The 18722-nt window shown below is 41.9% G+C and overlaps 1 protein-coding gene across 1 annotated transcript in view; it reads left to right on the top strand.

Moving 5' to 3' along the window:
- LOC124553510 (protein doublesex-like) overlaps window positions 1-18722 on the top strand; it is an 831649-nt gene that overhangs the window by 400963 nt on the left and 411964 nt on the right. The window contains exon 3 of the mRNA XM_047127396.1: window positions 10242-10385. Coding sequence (XP_046983352.1) covers window positions 10242-10385 — 144 coding nt within the window. The remainder of the gene's footprint in view (window positions 1-10241; window positions 10386-18722) is intronic.

Below are 18722 nucleotides of genomic sequence, written 5' to 3'. Positions count from 1 at the left end.
ACACGTACACACGTGGTTTCCGTTTTCAATTACATGGTAATGTACATGTGCGTCAGTGAAAAAGATCAATAAAAAGGTGTTAGCATGTGGACGTAATGTGCTGTTCCAGTTTCTTCTGTACCTAAGGTCCATGACCGTTCCCTCTGGATCCCTACGTAATTCGGTGCTCTCCGATACACACGATCGAACAGCGGAGGAGTGGTACCAAGCGTCAACTTTAGGTTACAATATCTCCGGATGTAATTAACATTTTACAATGCAACAAACGGCACTGATTACGTATTTGTTTATATGTTCAGATGTGCTAACAAAACTAATGGGGTTCCATTTAAAAAAACGTAGGTTTGTGTTAAAAAACATATTTCCGTGCATTTTTTAATGGTTTGTATTAACCAATTACACTAGCCCCTCTCCTCACGTTCGGTCCGTGGAATCGATTCGTCAGTATTTGATGTGGTTTACGAAGTCCAAATCGTCCGCTCTCAAAACTCTGCCATCACTCTCTCCACATCCACCACTGCTGGCGGCTCACCTCCAACTGTGCAACGCTACGCGCTGTTCACATCCAACTGCCCAACACCACAATAGCGAATATTCCAACAATGCCAACCAGCCACAGACTGCACACAACACAGTCAGTGATTTTCATACAGAGCGCTACGTGGCGTTACCAACATAAAAACCTAAACAGCCTACTTACAGTTCCAGACGCGTTTTACCCTTTAATTGAGACATCTTCAGTGTATTTAATCTGGAAAAATAAAGTTTTGTTTTTATGCGCGATACTTAAGGGTCATAAAACAGTTCACACCATAATTTTTATAAATTATTCGGTTTTCCTACCGAGATGACCAGATGGGAGGAAATGCAGTTGTGATCTGGAAAAACGAATAAACGTAATTACATTTGAAACAATTAGATTTTTTTTATAAAAATTGACATGAACTGTTTTCTAATCTCTGTGCATCGCATATAAAAACATAACTGTATTGTTCCAGATTAAATCCATCGAAGATGCCATAATGTAAAAGGAGAAACACTTTTGGAACATAAATATAGGCTGTAGAAAAAAAAGGCAACTGAATTTATGAAACTAATATTTGTGTAATTGCTGAAGATAATGGCAACGCAGACAAAGTTAACATTATTAAATCCTTCATAGAACGCGGTGGCCGTGCGGTTCTGGCGCTGCAGTCCGGAACCGCGAGGCTGCTACGGTCGCAGGTTCGAATCCTGCCTCGGGCATGGGTGTGTGTGAAGTCCTTAGGTTAGTTAGGTTTAAGTAGTTCTAAGTTCTAGGGGACTTATGACCTAAGATGTTGAGTCCCATGGTGCTCAGAACCATTTTTGAACCTTCATAGAAAATTCCTACATAGGAAAAGGTACGTCCCTAGCGCAAAAACACAAAGTACAATTACACAACATTCTTCATTCCACCTTTGCCAAACCGACAGACACAAATAACTACAATCTACATCGCCTCCTGGTTTCTACGCAAATTTTCTGTCCTGCTTTCCTTTCATTCAGTGAAACAAATTTGGAATAAATTACTGCGATGACTTCCACAACGTAAGTTTTGTGCTCAGTAGTGTATTTGTTGGAACACTTATACAGAAGTGCTTTTCCGGAAGAGTGAAGCAACGCACTGATGGAGTGGGAGTTGCAAAGAAAATAAATAGAAATATTAAGAAGTTGTGGGTCAGAAATCAGAAACATCATTAAATCGTGATTGCCCTTAGACTCGTCATAAGTCTACAAGGAGGCAAACTGTTTCGTAGTGCGTTACCTCTTAAATTGTCTTCAGCTTGGGAAATAGTTAAACATATCATTACAGGAGTCTTTATCAATAATGCACGTTGTGAGATAAGACGTGTAACTGTCTGTAAACAATGCTTGTTAAAAGTATAGAAACTCTCACTAATTTCGACTTCAGTAATTCGGAGTTCGAGATAATTCGGATTGATTTTTATCGCAAAGTGAAACACTGCGTTACCGGACTGAACAGCATCCTTTCCTAACTCATTTACTGTAACATGCTGAACGCATCCACTCCCTTCCCATTGGTCACAAGCACCCAACTAAGTCAGAGCCTGCTTCGTCCGCTTGCTGAAGCCCACATGACAAGTTGTGTTAAATTTAATCTCTGTGATAGGTTGAAAGTGTGTTAAAATATCGTACAGTAAAATACACTAACAGACAGTTAGTGTAGAAGATAAAATGAGAGTGCTTGGTAACATACAAGACAGTGCTCCTGCCCAGAGTATTATGACAGAATCTTATCCGTCATGGTTAGAGAACACCGCACCTGTTAACGTAAATTGCACTGTAGGAAATACTGTAAGCAGCCACAAGTTGTTTGGAAATGATTTTACGGTACCGTTACTAGTTTCGGGTCTGAGGCCATCGTCAGGCAGTAGCGTTCATTTCTTGGCAAATTTTACATTTTTATCGTAAAGTATAACAATTTTTTGGCGATTTTTACTTTAAAGTGTGTAATCACCAAACTTTTATGTTTTAGGACACAAACGTTAAACTAGCCAAGAAATCAATGCTACTGCCTGACGATGGGTTCAGGCCCGAAACCAGTGGTTGTTGTTGTGGTCTTCAGTCCTGAGACTGGTTTGATGCAGCTCTCCATGCTACTCTATCCTGTGCAAGCTTCTTCATCTCCCAGTACCTACTGCAATCTACATCCTTCTGAATCTGCTTAGTGTATTCATCTCTTGGTCTCCCTCTACGATTTTTACCCTCCACGCTGTCCTCCAATACTAAATTGATGATCCCTTGATGCCTCAGAACATGTCCTACCAACCGATCCCGTCTTCTGGTCAAGTTGTGCCACAAACTTCTCTTCTCCCCAATCCTGTTCAATACTTCCTCATTACTTATGTGATCTACCCATCTAATCTTCAGCATTCTTCTGTAGCACCACATTTCGAATGCTTCTATTCTCTTCCTGTTCAAACTATTTATCGTCCATGTTTCACTTCCATACATGGCTACACTCCATACAAATTCTTTCAGAAATGACTTCCTAACACTTAAATCTATACTCGATGTTAACAAATTTCTCTTCTTCAGAAAAGCTTTCCTTGCCGTTGCCAGTCTACATTTTCTATCCTCTCTACTTCGACCATCATCAGTTATTTTGCTCCCCAAATAGCAAAACTCCTTTACTACTTTAAGTGTCTCATTTCCTAATCTAATTCCCTCAGCATCACCCGACTTAATTCGACTACATTCGATAATCCTCGTTTTGCTTTTGTTGATGTTCATCTTATATCCTCCTTTCAAGACACTGTCCATTCCATGCAACTGCTCTTCCAAGTCCTTTGCTGTCTCTGACAGAATTACAATGTCCCGAAACCAGTAACGATACCATAAAATGATTTATAAAAAACTTGTGGCTGGGTACAGTATTTCCCACATTGTTGTTTATATTATGACAACAATTATGAGTTTGGCAATGCTAAGTTGATTTTTTTGTGACATTAAAATCAGAAATGTAAGGACTATGGTATGAAGATAAGCATCTCCAAAACGAAAGTAATGTCAGTGGGTAAGAGATATAAATGGATTGAGTGCCAAATAGGAGTAACAAAGTTAGAACAGGTGGACGGTTTCAAGTATTTAGGATGCATATTCTTACAGGATGGCAAAATAGTGAAAGAACTGGAAGCTTCGTGTAGCAAAGCTAATGCAGTGAGCTCAGTTACAATCTACTCTCTTCTGCTAGAAGGAAGTCAGTACCAAGACTAAGTTATCTGTGCATTGTTCAAACTTTCGACCAACTTTGTTGTATGGGAGCGAAAGCTGGGTGGATTCAGGTTACCTTATCAATAAGGTTCACGTTACGGATATGAAAGTAGCTAGGATGATTGCAGGTACTAGTAGATGAGAACAATGGCAGGAGGGTGTCCACAATGAGGGAATCAAAGAAAAACTGGGAATGAACTCTATAGATGTAGCAGTCAGGGTGAACAGGCTTAGATGGTGGGGTCATGTTACACGCATGGGAGAAGCAAGGTTACCCAAGAGACTCATGGGTTCAGCAGTAGAGGGTAGGAGGAGTCGGGGCAGACCAAGGAGAAGGTATCTGGATTCGGTTAAGAATGATTCTGAAGTAATAGGCTTAACATCAGAAGAGGCACCAGTGTTAGCACTGAATAGGGGATCACGGAGGAATTTTATAAGGGGGACTATGCTCCAGACTGAACGCTGAAAGGCATAATCAGTCTTAAATGATGATGATGATGATGATGATTAAAAGTCGCAATAGAGCTTCTAACGAGCTAGCATAGAAACGAAAACGGACAACTGGACCGAAAATTACCACCATTCATTGATGATTTATACGTGCGTACGAACGAAAACGCTCTATACTCTTCGTTTAGTTGTCTCTCTCTCTCTCTCTCTCTCTCTCTCTCTCTCTCTCTCTCTCTCTCTCCCTCTCTCCCTCTTTCCCTTCTTCTTCTCTCCGTCTCCGTCTCCGTCTCTCGCTCTCTCTTTGTAGTGTCTATGCACACAAATATATAGAGAGAAATAACATTCACACCGAGTAGCAGTAAGTAAAATTTTGGCACGTAGGCAATGGCGTAGGCTTGAATTATATGAAAATGGCAGCTTGTTTTACACCGTAATAACTGCGTGTGTTATACACGTAAGATATAATAATGCAACCACTATGTAATTTATGAGACCGCAAGCGTCCATTATCAGTTGCTTATGCCATTCTCCTTCCCGCCTTTAAACAGTACCTTGCAGTTAATCTTGAAATTTTATGCGCGCCTGTTAGCGTAAGTGATACCATTTCGCAATTTCCTCGGCAAAACGTGCAGCACCGCCAGTTGCACAATGCCTGCTGCGACCAGCCAAGGCCGGCCGCTGCTACAGCTCCGTCTGGCTGTGGTTCGCCACGCGCCGCCCTTTTTGCTGCCCTGACGTGCCGTGACGCGATGTTGTGCAGAGTTTGGATTAGTAGCTGGCCTGCTTATTTTGTTGTAACTACTTGCACGCAGTCATACCAGTGCTGCTGCTACGCACTATGCACGGTATCTAGGTTGCTCATCACGTTGGAGGGTCAACGCGTACAGGTACCGACAAACTTTAGGGATAAATTCCTTACACAAAACAAGGAAAAAGGTCTAGTAAACGAGGGCTCTCATTTTTTTGGAGGAGGTAGTATGGGTCAAAACAAAAAAAGTCTAGTAAACATCTGCTGTAAAATGTGTACCTTAAGAGTACGTTTTCAGTAGAAGAGATGTATCTCACACTTGTGAAGATGATCAAGTGTTCATAACTCTTAAAATATGCATTTTAGGCCCCGTGTTTACCAGACATTTTGTTCTTATTTTGCTCAATTCGTCTTCATCCCAAAATACGGAAACAAAGACTTTGCAGTAGAAGAGATCTGTTTCACAGCATTGAAGCTAAACAAGTGCTCATACCTCTTAAGTTACGCAGTTTAGATCCCATGTAGACTACACTTTTTTACTTACTTCTTCATAAAGAACCCGTCCACACATTTTCTAGGTGTTTTGCGGGACTGCCTTCAATTCGCCAGCGGCGGTTGTCAGCTCTGAGTGTAGAATGAGAGCTGTCTGAATTTTTCTTCATTTATCAGTTCCTTAGCACGTTCAAAGAGCCTTCATGTAGATTTCTCTAAATGTAGAAATATACGAAATAATGCAGATGAGTAGGAGAAACAATCCCGTAATGTTCGAATACAGTATTAGTGGCGTGCAGCCTGACACATCAGGTCGATTAAATATTCAGGCGTAACGTTGGAAGGCGACATAAAAAGGAACGAGCTCGAAAGGTCGGTTGTAGGGAAGGCGAATTATAGAGTTAAGTTTATTCAGAATTCCAGGAACGTTTAGCTCTTGTATAAAGACGACCGCTTACCGAACCCTTGGGCAACCAACTCATGAGTACTGCTTCAGTAATTGGGACCCCTACAAGGCCGGAATAAAGAAAGACTTTATTCAGAGGTTTGCTGCTAGGTCTATTACCGGTAGCTTCTAGCAACACGAAAGTATTACGGAAGCGTATTACGGATTACGGAACTCAAATGAAAGTACCTGGTGGGAAGAAGACATTCTATTCGCGAAATGTTACTGGGAAGGTATAGAGAATTGGAATTTGCGACAGACTGCAGAACGATATTACTACCACCAACATACATCTCGCGTAAGGGCCACAGTGACAAGATAAGAGCAATAAGGCTTGTACGGAAGTGTGTAGACAGACAGTTGTTTTTCCCCTTGGTTCATTTGCGACTGGGATAGGCAAGGGAACGACTAGGAGTAGTACATGCTGCCCTTCGCCATGCTGGTTATAAGTGATGTTTTTCTTGCTCATAATCTTTGACATCAACCTTCACGACAGGTAGAGTACACCACCCAACGAAAAACTTACGAGTCTGATGTTATTATTGTCGTATAAGCGACGTAAGCGCAGTGTCTCCTGTGGCAGACCGAAGTAACAACTCTAAACAACAGATGCGTTTCGACCAGTCACATGTGAGCAGACAATATTGAGTAATGGGCATGTGACCATAATGCGCCAACGTTGTTGCGTCTCAGATCACAATAGAGTAACATCTCTAAATCAAGTGTTCAGGATATTCTCCGGAATTAAGAAGAGAAAAGGGTGTGCAAAGTCTGCCCCGCACGCTTTGACCCCCGGACAAAAACAACGACGCGTGAACAGCAGCCGCAACTTGATTGACATAGATATTTTTTTCTGCAAAACAATTATGACGGGTGACGAGACTTGGTGTTATCAATACGAACCTTCCACAAAGCGACAGCGTGCAAAAATTCACTTGAAGCGTCAACCCTTTGACGACATAACCGACAATGAAGCAAGTGGAACGCGCGATTTGATCGGCATCCCAAAGAAGGACATTTGTGACAAATGGTTCAAATGGCTCTGAGCACTATGGGACTTAACATCTGAGGTCATCAGTCCCCTAGAACTTAGAACTACTTAAGCCTAACTAACCTAAGGACGTCACATACATCCATGCCCGAGGCAGGATTCGAACCTGCGACCGCAGCGGTCGCGCTGTTCCAGACTGAAGCGCCTAGAACCGCTCGGCCACACCAGCCGGGACATTTGTGGCAGTTTCAAGTTCTGTATGATGTACTCAAGTGTGGGAGGCTATGTGGAACACCTAAGGCATTAAAACCACCATCTTAAGTTGTGTCTACTTTTTATCAATCCAGCGTCGGAACTTCGTGGACCGATGTAATGTTGATGAGATAATGGACCCTGTGGAGAAGATGAGAATTTAGCCCAGACCACTGGTGCTCTTTCTACATTCTTTTGATCAGAAGCTGCTGAACCCCTCTCTTTTCCCTGTACTAGTGTACTGCTGGCTGGTCTGCTTCTGGCTACGAAAACTTTTTTCGACCGGCAGGATTCGAGCAGGGAGCCTACTGAACAAATCCCACCGTCGACACGACGAGCCAGGCGATCTTCGCGGCGTCACATCTTTGTCGCCGCTGTGTGGCCGTGAATAGAAACAGACAGGAAGGAACGAGTTGTGGACCAGAAGCGGCTGCAGCAATTGGTGCGTGGGAGGCTGACCCTCAATCTCTCTGCGCCCACCGAGATCTCTGCGCACCCAGGCTGGCCGCTAGGCAGGCACGTATCGTCTCGCCCCCCCCCTCCCCCCCCCCCCCACACACACACTCCGACCTATCCCCACCCCCTACACCATCTCCATTTCCCTGCCCTTCCTGCACTGAATCACCCGTTGTGGGGCAGCGGATGAAACTGCAGTACCAGTCCCAAGGCTGAAGCTGCACTCTCCCAAATTTAACTGGCGCTGTTGTTGTCTCAGATTTCTCCTGATCCGCCGTTGCCCTCCTGACTCTATAGGAAATTCTATCTCCAGTTAAACTTGTGGTGCGTCTAACAACCCCGTTCCCTCAGTTCAGCAATCACGATAGTAATTGAATGAGGATAGTTAAGTTTCAACATTTCTATCGGCATCAACTAACATAGAAACTATAATACTTTAAGTAGGAAAACGGAATTGTAGATAGGTTAATCCTAAAGTAATCGTAGCAGTAATTACCAGGCAATAAATGTACTCATCTGGATTGCTCCAAGAAATTATTGGCTCGGCTAGTTGTCCTGTGAAATTCGGAGTACGATTCCTTCATAGGACCTGCACTCGACATGTTTACGAAAAGAACATTACCTTGTCAACGTTGAATGGATCATAGCATGTTCTTGAAATCGACTTGGACAATACCATGCTTCTCTTTATGTACGTACCAAATAATACTAGTCAAAAATGCACGCTTTCCAATTAAACACTGTTTTTAAGAGTCACTGGTTTTATATTTCCTCCTATCTCTGATGTTATATGAACAATGACATTCTTGACACAGTCTCATTTTACCGTAGATATTTCACGGTACAAAACTTCGCACTATTCAACCTGGAAGCAAGTTACAGACTTGGCTTCCCACGTCGTCCACCTTGAACAAACCGCAGAGACTCTCCTCAAAAAGTTATAATGCAGTAAACAAAGACAGAAAACCTAGTCTCCGCAAAGAGTTTGTGAGGTACCGTTACAGCAGTTCTCAACTGGCAATTGTAAATAACGGAAAAATCAGTACACAAAAGTATTTTAAGGACAAAAAACAAGTATAATTTTTGGTAATGAAATTTTGTGTTTTGGATAATGTTAAATATATAAGTATCTTGAAGCTATTGATGAAGAAACAAATCCAGTTTCAAAGAATAATTAACATTCTCATAAACAACGTGAAAGGGGAAGTTATGAATTTTCAAAATATAACGCAAATAATATAAAAAGATAAATGGAATTTCAAATATTAGTCGCCAAACAACGTAATGATCCGGAAATGTCCCAGAAGGAAAGTAAGATATGCAATTTTCAGAGAAACATAATCAAAATCTGAACGGTATCCAACGATTCATTAAAAAGAGAAGTATCGTCAGGTACTAGCGATCAGGTGACAGAATGGTACAGACTCGTTTCACGCTCTACCGTTTCGAAAATGATTAATTTTTAGCTGATTACGGGGAAAATGAGACTCTAAGAACGATTTTTCAATGGTAAATTCTGTTCTCCTGACTTTGCTCTGGAACACACAAGAGCAATTCATCAGTAGTATTTGATTGGAAGGAAGACTAGATTTCAATGCAGAGTCGACGCCGAGGACATTAGAATCGAAGCAGATCTCTCTGTTGAACAACTGTACTCAATAACATCGTTAGCGACTTTAGAAGAACTATACCTTCACATGCCTGAAGTGATTTGCGTCCAACAGTCTCCGACTTGAACAACACACTAAGAATGCAATCAGTCGTTTTACAAGATGGCAAAAATTTTGTCGTAAGATCTTAATTTTTCTTAACTATTGAGAAATGTATAGATTATTTTCCTCACCTTTAAAAACACATTTCTAACTATCCAGCCATTTCTGTGGAGGGTCATATCCGGAATGCCAACATGCGATGTTTATACTCCTAACTCTCAAGCCCACTTTAAAAAGGGCACCATATGGTCGAAGAATTTCATTGCGTTCCAGTAAATATTTAAACGACAAAAATAAAATAGCAGTCCATGTTTCATTTTTTATTAATAGGTCATGAGTCTCGGTGCACTGACTGTAGTCAGATATCTTCTTAGACATCCATCGGCATGACTCAGCCACTGCACGAGATGTACTTAATGGAGACATGTAACGTAATTTCAGCTTTATCTTCCTAGAAATCTCTGTAGTTATATGTCATGTACCTGTTAGGCATTAATATCCCATTCTGCTGCTGCTTTATGCTGGTGGATTTCCAGGATAAGGTATTATGTCGACAGTGAACCAAAATCACTAATTGTAACCTGGACTTTTATTTGGATTATTATGCCAGTAGATTGGTTCCAATTGACAGTATGCTGAAATAAACTAAAACAGTAAAATTCCATCAGTTTACTATTGTGCTGCATTTCGAAAGTGGCATAAATTTCTTCTCAGCGCTGTGCATTGTTATAAATATTTAATCATAGCAGAACCCTCACTTTACTGAAATTTCCATTTTGATCGAGAATAAATAAATCCAAGACAAAATCGTAAACAAAAGTTGCCTTCCACAGTCATAATTACAACTATGAATAGTCGGCCCATACCTTCTACTAAAATTACGAAAACATTGTTGTTTTCAATGTGGCATATGGTCTCATACTGCGTCTTATCTTCCAGGTGAAAACACGGAGGTTCTTCGGGAATCAATCCAGGCTATTCTGGACACATTCCGGTTCCCAGTGGAGACGTTACCTCTCATCTACGTTGTTCTCAAGGACGCCAAGTCCGACGTCAAAGAAGCGTACAACCGCATTCTGGAAGGTTGGTTACTATCATCATTATTAAATCTTTGTCGACTATTATATACGAATAAGTTTTTAACCTGTCTCGTGCAATTTATTCCGAATCTAATCATTTTTATTTTTATTTTCACCTCATAGGCCCGTCGGACGATAGCTTCTTGGAAGTGTGGACGTTGTTTGTTATTATCTGTTCCGGAAAAATATGTTTTGGTTTTTATAAAAACGTTCGGGATACTATAACGTCAGTCTTAATCAGTGGAAAAGGATGAGATGGATTTTACTGATAGCACCTGTAATTGATTCATATAGATTATTGACATTGCTTATTTATCTCCAAGAGAAAAAGAGGGAAACGATAAAGCGAATTAGGAGTCGTGCAAGTGTGCGTACGGTCTCAGTAAGTGCCAGCAGAAAATATGTTTGCAGTTAGAGGACCGGCATGGATAGGAAACAGCAAGACATATGGCATCAGTTTTGTTGTGTAGTGAGCCCCTCAGGTTGAGTTAGGGTTTGTGTAATTCGTGTTATTCACTCAAAGGTAACTTAAAAGGAAGTCGGTTAATAGAATGACCATGTTGCGTCAGAGGTACCATCAAATATCAGAAAAGTTTTAGACTTTGAGTAACTGCAAATTGTGAGAATTTTCTGTTGTAAACATTTTAACGAATATCAATTTCTTACTCAGGTACCACAGCGCTAGGAGAGAGAAAACTACGTTGTTTTCCTTCAGTTAGAAATCGAATTATGGATTTTTTCGTAATGCAGTACGTATACATATTTACGTGCTCGAAGGAGGAGCATAAATTACAGTAAGACAACGTCATAATGACAACTTTTTCCATCCTCGAGAATATCTATAAAATAATAGTATTTGATTGAGTTGATTACGGAAATAATAGTTTGAAATCACAAAGCATGAATTCGCAGTTATGGAAAGTAGGAAAAAATATGGCGCTAGAGCGAGAGAAAATATGAATTTCACATTTTGAAGCTTAATAATACTATTTCGTCTTTAAAAAATGTACTTTTCATCAGTTAAAACAGCGTGAGCAGCACAGAAAAATTCATAGATAGTAATTACTGAAAAAATTCCAAATATGTAAATGTGTATATTAAAATAGATGTATGCGACTAGCAGAACTCAAGACATCGAACAATAAGAAGACAAGAAGGAAGGAAACAATATTACGAATTTCAAAAGGAGATTTTTCATGCCTCATTTACTTCTAAATTTTCATCTGTATCCCAGAACGTATAATTGTTGTTGTAGGCAAATAGTGACACGTACAGAAGAGTGTTATTGAATAAATTTTAGTTTACGTATGAAAGTTTGGAGGTGACAGCAGGAAATAATTTTGAGAAGGTTGTATTAGCGCAACGCCTCTGCACTGTGAAAATAATATGACGTACAAGAGACAACCAAGGAAGAGAGAAAATTTTTCATGGGAGTACTCCACTACAGGATGTCAGCATATAAAGGAACATGTAAGAAGAGAACGTTGTGTGTGTACAAATGATTCAACACCCTTTTGTTATGAAATATGACAAACAGTATTTACAGAATAATGAAATGTTATACATAGTGTTTACGTGTTTGGAAATGAAAGTGGTGCTGTTAGTGGACTGGATACAGTGGCTTTGACAATAACGAGAAAGAAAAAATTCAACAATTTGAGTGAGAGATACAGATTTCTTAAAATCGGCAAAAAATAAGCGCTAAAGGCTTATGAGCTGAAAGTCTTATAAAGTGAACGTTATTAGGTTTACAAAGCTGATTTAATAAACTGTTTTATATTATTTCCTAGTGTTCTTACGTAACTATATACAAATATTTGTATTGTCTATACTAGGAGATCCATGGTGGGTGTCAGTTACAGCCTTTTTATACTGCCGAAGAGTGAAGAGAAAAGTCTTTTTATACTGCCGAAGAGTGAAGAAAAATTTCGACGATTTAGTTTGAAAGTTATTGCTTCAGGTCATGACGAATTAGATGACTCTTTCTTGATAGCGAATGTCGGCCAAATGACAGTGGCTTTAAGCAAGTGAATGAAGAAAAATTCTACCTTTTCAGTGAGAGGTACTTTCGACAGATTTCTTAAAACAGCCAGAGAATAAGAGTTAAAGACTAATAATGAGCTCAAAAAAGTAAACATGAAACGTTTTCAAGTTAATAGAAGTGATTTAGGAACTGTTTTAAAAGCAGTGTTTGCTATTTTTTCATTTATTTCTATGAAGCTACACTCATGGAAAGTATGTACAAGAGGAGAGCTACGGTACATGGAAGGTGTGGAGTTATGGACTAGAAAAGACGTAAGTGTTGTTGGACTGTGGGGGAAAAAATGTGACGATCTCAATGAAAGTTATGCTTGAGATGTTTTGGAAGAAGAATAAAAAAATAGCTAATTTTACAAGATATTAAAAATGTAAAGGTATTTTTGACAGTGGAAATACAGAAAATATTGAATGTCGAGTGGGAAAAAAGTCTTATACAGGGTGAGTCAAAAAAGACATTACAACTTTGGAATGATAAAAAGATTTATTGAGATAAGTTAAAGAATCGGTAATATGTCATTCTGAAGCAAACAACATCACGTTTGATTCACATAATCCATGAGTCCCCCAGTCCACCACCAGGAGCGCCAGTGTTGCACACACTTAAAACTGATACTTTCACTGGTGCAGAGCGTACTCGCTGTGTATTTTCGTTTCATGAAAAGTATTCTGCAACAACTGTTCGGCTTAGTTTCGCACTGAATACGCTAGATAACCTTCAAGCTACATTTTACTCTTGGCACAAGAACTTTGTTGTGTTTGCTGACCGTAGCAAATTGAAAGTGTACAGCCATTTCTTCTCCATCGAGAAAACTGTCACTGGTATTGTGTATCTGGCTATGTTTGAAAACTTCTTAATTCTATATATCGATGACGATGACCGTGACGGAATGGTTTACTACCAGCAAGGCGGTGCACCGTGTCATTTCTTCACGGAAGTAGTTCAAGGTTTCGTAGATAAACGCTTCACAGGTCGGTGGAATGGCCCTGAAGGGTCAGTCGCATGGTCACCTCGCTCCCCAGACTTCACATAACTGGATTTCTTTCTCTGAGGTTTCATTAAAGATTGTGTGTATGTTTCTCCCCTACCGAACAATGCAGACGACCTGAAATATCAAATCTACGCTGCCGTTGCACAAGTTAAGCCCGATTTAGTGCAACAAATGGGGGAAGAAACTGGTTACCGGTGGGATCTTTGCCGCATCAGAAATGGTAGAGACTTCCAACCAGAATGACACGTGACAGCATTATGTAAAACTAGATATTGTTTGTTAAAAAATGACACTTCTAACGATTGCGTAAGTTACCTCAATAAATTTCTACACTGATAAGTCAGAGAATTATGCCTACTGCCCACCGTGAAATTGGTTGCCGGCTGGTGGCGTTGCGGCCACGTGACGTGGTAGTAAATATTTGTAAGCGGAACAGATCGGACGGGGGATCACCCTAGCGAAGATATGAGCTGAAACTGGGGAAATCCATTGCGATAAACGACTTTGACAAAGGGCAGAGCCTGTGAAAGAGCATCTCAAAACGGTCGAATTTTCACGTGCTACTGTCGTGAGTATCTACGAAAAGAGGTAGAAGGACAGTGTACCGCTAGGTGCTAAATGGTTGGACGTCCACGACTCTTCATTGAACGTGGTGTTCGGAGATTTGTCTGCTCTGTAAAGTAGGACAGATGGTGATCTGTGGCATCTCTGTCGGAAGAGCACAATGCTGGTGAACACACAAGTGTTTCGGAACACACCGTTCATTGTACATTGTTGAACACGGAGCTCCGCAGTAGACCACACTGCGTGTTCACATGTTGACCTAACGACATCGTCAATTACGACTGCAGTTGGCACGGGACCATCGGGATTCGACCTTAGATCAATGTAAACGTATCGGCTCTTCAAGTGAATCATATTTTTGCTACGCTACGTCGATGGTCGTCTCCACAAATGCCGTCATCGAGGTGAACGGCGGCTCGAAACCTATAGCGCGCCATGGATGCAGACTGGTGGGAACAGTACTATGCTCTGAGAGACATTCTCCTGCGATTGCACGGGACCTGCTATTGTAATCGAAGACACGCTGACAGCCGTGTCAGCATCACTTCATGCTTGATGTCCTCCCCGGCGACGATGTCGCCTTTCGGCAGTATAATTGTCCATTCCCGGAGCCAGACTCGTGCTACAATGCGCCACGCCGGCAAACGGAATGAGCACTGTAGTGAACTCACGTTGATGTCTCGGTGACGAAATTCGCCTGATGTAAGCAAATCCCGTGGAGCCCATCTGGGTTGCTATCGGAAGCAATCACCGCGTATGCAAATTAGCATCCCGTTATTTACGCGAATTACATGATCTGTGCGCAGATATCTAATGCCACAAACCTCCAAAAACCCACCTACAAACTATCCCTGCCACGCAGAATCAGTGATGTACGAGGGCTATTGGGAAAGTAAGGAACTATAGGACGCGAAATGGCAACCACAGTGAAAATTAAAACTGTTTTATTTGCAACGGTTAGCTACATCTTCCAGCTACTTCTCTACACAGTCGCCGCTCAGACTTAGACATCTGTCGTAGCATTGTACCAACCTTTCAATTCCCTCATTATAGAAGACAGCTGGCAGTGCTTTTCGACAATTTTCTACTCTGGACTGCAGCTCGTGGTCTGTCTTCATAGCCAGCGGAACATTTGAGCAGAGATGAACCTCAGGGATAGCCAATTACGGGCTGTATTGTGGGTGACCAAACACTTCCCATCGAAAACGTTGCAGGAGCATCTTCATTGCCCCTGCAGAGTGCGGCCGAGAATAGACGTGTAGAACGAATGGCATGACAGTCATGTTATGTGGATTGCATAGCTTCAGGCGAAATCTTTCTCCAGGCTCTCATACTTGGCGGGAGACGCTAATTTCTAGCCATCTTTACGTTATCACTGTGAGCTCAGAACCGAAAAGAAAGACATGGTGCGATTGACGGGCTTACTATACACAGTGCCCAAAGCATCTGTGCAAAGCTTCATCAGATTTTCACTGTATTTTCCATTTCGCGACCGATCGTTCCTCACTCTCCTAATAACCCTCGTATTTCTTTCCAAAGATGGACAAACAAGTTATTAAGCAGATGGTCATAATGTTTTGGCTCATCAGTGTGTATCGCTCCAAAACTGTACAGTCCTTTTTTGACTCACACTGTAAAATACGCCAAACAGGAAGAAGAGGAACTTGAAGCATTGTTTCAGCAGATGTGTACAGTGACAGAGAGTTGAACACTGGACGGATCGTGTTTATGGACCACTACAGTGCTGCGCTGAGAGGGGAGTACCGTGCAGCCCGCGAGGCTGAACAAACACGTGGACAGAGCAGGAGGACAGCCGCACTCGCCTTGTAAGTCCGGCTCAATCCCCAGTAGCAGCAGAAGCAGAAGCCGGGGCGTCCTACACACCGCGTCGCCGCGCAACAAAACAAGGACGCCGAGCGGCCACTGTGCGGCGATGCATAATGAAGGCGCGCGACCGCGGCCGCATCCGAAATATATGTGTTACGCGCCGCGCCGGCAAACGGAATGAGTGATGGCAGCCGCATCTGGGGAGCGCCGGCGCCTGAATAATTGCGGGCACCCGCGGGCCTCGCGCTGACTTGTTGCACGGCGCGCTGCGGCGCCGCGCCCAGATTGCAATTGCGCCGGGGGAGCCGGCGGCTGCGCAGCCGCGGTCACCGCCCGGCCGCCACCATACCGGCTCCGCAGAAGTGGATCGACGATCACCCACGTGGCGAGACAGTCGAAATGCAGTGGACAGAAAAGGTGGAACATCCTGGAGCTAGACGAAAAGCCATCTCGTCTCCCAACAAATTATTCAAACTTTGCTACTGTGAAAGGTACGAGATTCAGAGTTAGTGACAGGCCATTCGGTATCCGATCCGATCATAGTATCTTCATGTACAGAGTGAATCAGCTGCACCTACCGATAGGTTTTATGCAACCCGCAACACCTTGAAAAAACCACGTGCGAAACTTTCGTATTCTCTCGCCCACTGCGCGCAAACTATTAGCGCAAAGAGAAAGGAGTCCACAGATAACCGCATTATGAGGGACATTTCATAAATAATGCACAGGTTGGCATTGCAGTGGATTGTTTGAACAGAACAACAATGAAAATTGCGTCAGATATGGTTGGGAGCTTGAGGAAAAATCATGTGTTCTTGATTTTTCACTATGTACTCTAACATAAAATTGGTGAGAGGTAGAAATGGACCCTGCGGGGGTCTCAGATACTGTAACTGTTGGAAGACCAGAGATCGTACATCAAGATCGAACCTTTACTCAGAAAAAATCAGAAAAATCTTCAAATGTTTGTGAATTCCTAAGGGAGCAAACTGCTGAGGTTATCGGCCCCTATACTTGCACACTACTTAAACTAAATTAAACTAGACGTCAAAAGAAAGGGTGAAATGTGGGTAAGAGAAGCGTTTGTGTATGAATTCGTAAGGGACCAAACTGCTGAGGTTATCGGTCCCTAGACTTACACACTACTTAAACTAATTTATGCTAAGAACAGCACACACCCCTATGCCCGAAGGAGGACTCGAACCTCCGGCGGGAGCAACGGCGCAATCTGTGACATGGCGCCTCAAAGCGCTCAAAAATCCGACAGATATTCACAGTGCAGTAAATGAAGTATGTGCTGGGTTTACAATGAACCATATTACAGTTGCACGTTGAGTTAATCGTTTTCGTGGTCGAGGTGTCAGCATAGACGTTAATCCAAGACCAGAAAGCCATAAAGGTCAGTAGATGAATGAAGTGTGAAACTTATGGCAGATATTCTTTAAGATCGCAGTGCGACTTGTGAGGAGCTCTCTGAAGCCACGGGAATTCCCCCAACATCAGTATTCCGTGTTCTCACAAATGATTTGAAGAAGATAAAAATGTTCACGAGATACGTTTGACTGCTGATGTGAAGCGGAAACGCCTGGGCGCTGCAACCTTGTTCGAACAACTATTCGACGGTGGAGGTCAGGGATTCTTATGTGGAATTGTTGCTATTGATGAAACATGGTTTAGAGACGTTGAACCAGAGCTGAAATCGTAGTCCAATGAGTGAAGAGCTTCAGATTCTCCACGTACAGAAAGAATTTCGATGTGCTCAGATAAAGCTCAAGCTAATGATGATTTTTGTTTATGATCACCCAGTAATCAACACGACAGATAGAGCCCCATGAGAAACAAGTGTCACAGCAGTGTATTATGGTAACTGCATGCAAAACCTGAGCAGAAAAATGCATAACGCCCGACCTCAGTTATCAAGGCTGCGCCACTCGTTCTCCACGACAGAGCTTACCTTCACATCGGCAACGTTGTAGCCCAAACACTGCGCGAATTTGGATGGGAAGTGTTGCCACACAATCCCTACAGCTTGGAATTAGTCAACCAGCCGTCGACTTGTTCCTGAAGTTGAAAAAAATAAGCGTGGACGTCGTTACCTTTCTCTGGAAGAGCTTTCTGCAACCGTTACCCGAGCCATTCGACACGTTAACGGAAGTGACGTCCTCGATGGTATAATAGAGTTTCTGAGATGTTAGGATTCAGTCATAGAGAAGCAAAGAGACTGTAGTGAAGGAGTGTAAAGAGATATAGAAAAAAAAGAACGTGCAAGTAAAAAATATAGTGTGCATTGTTTATGAAATGTCCCTCCTAAACACTAATGTATTAGAGTTCTTAACAAACAACAATTCATTGCAAAACCGTAATTAAAATATTGTAGTAAATTGTACTTTAATCATAGTAATATGTGTAAAAATTCAGCACCAAATCAATGGCCCAAGTTTTTTGCATTATTTCCATATTCTGCCGTATCGTTAACACGTTTTCACTATCCAGACATTGTTCGGCACTAACGGAAACCAATGGCTGTCTTCCAAAACAGTTACTGTTCAGCGCTTGCAGTGTTCGAGCAGCACATTATTTACTACAATCGTATTGTAAAGTGAGACTATCGCTCACCCGCGATCCCTCCCAGATTAAAGAAAATTTTACTCGCGAAAAGCGCGTTTTTAAGGTCAATCTTGTACGTTTTCCTTGAATAATTAGAAAGTTACAGCCTCCAGTGAAAGGTCCCGCTTGTTTTCTCTGTAGGACTAATAGTCTGCGTGTAGCGGGCGAGAGAATATGAATATCTTATGCATGGTATTTAAAGGTGTTGCGGGTTGCATAAAACCCATAATTAGAGGCAGCTGAATCACGCTGTATACTGCTCCTCAGAATTGATGGTCTCTACATGATTCTATATGACAGTCGTCGAGGATTTT

Source organism: Schistocerca americana, chromosome 1 (genome assembly GCF_021461395.2).
Source record: "Schistocerca americana isolate TAMUIC-IGC-003095 chromosome 1, iqSchAmer2.1, whole genome shotgun sequence".
NCBI lineage: Eukaryota > Metazoa > Arthropoda > Insecta > Orthoptera > Acrididae > Schistocerca > Schistocerca americana.
The sequence above is the reverse complement of the archived record's forward strand: the minus strand, read 5'-3'. Positions and strand labels throughout refer to the sequence as shown.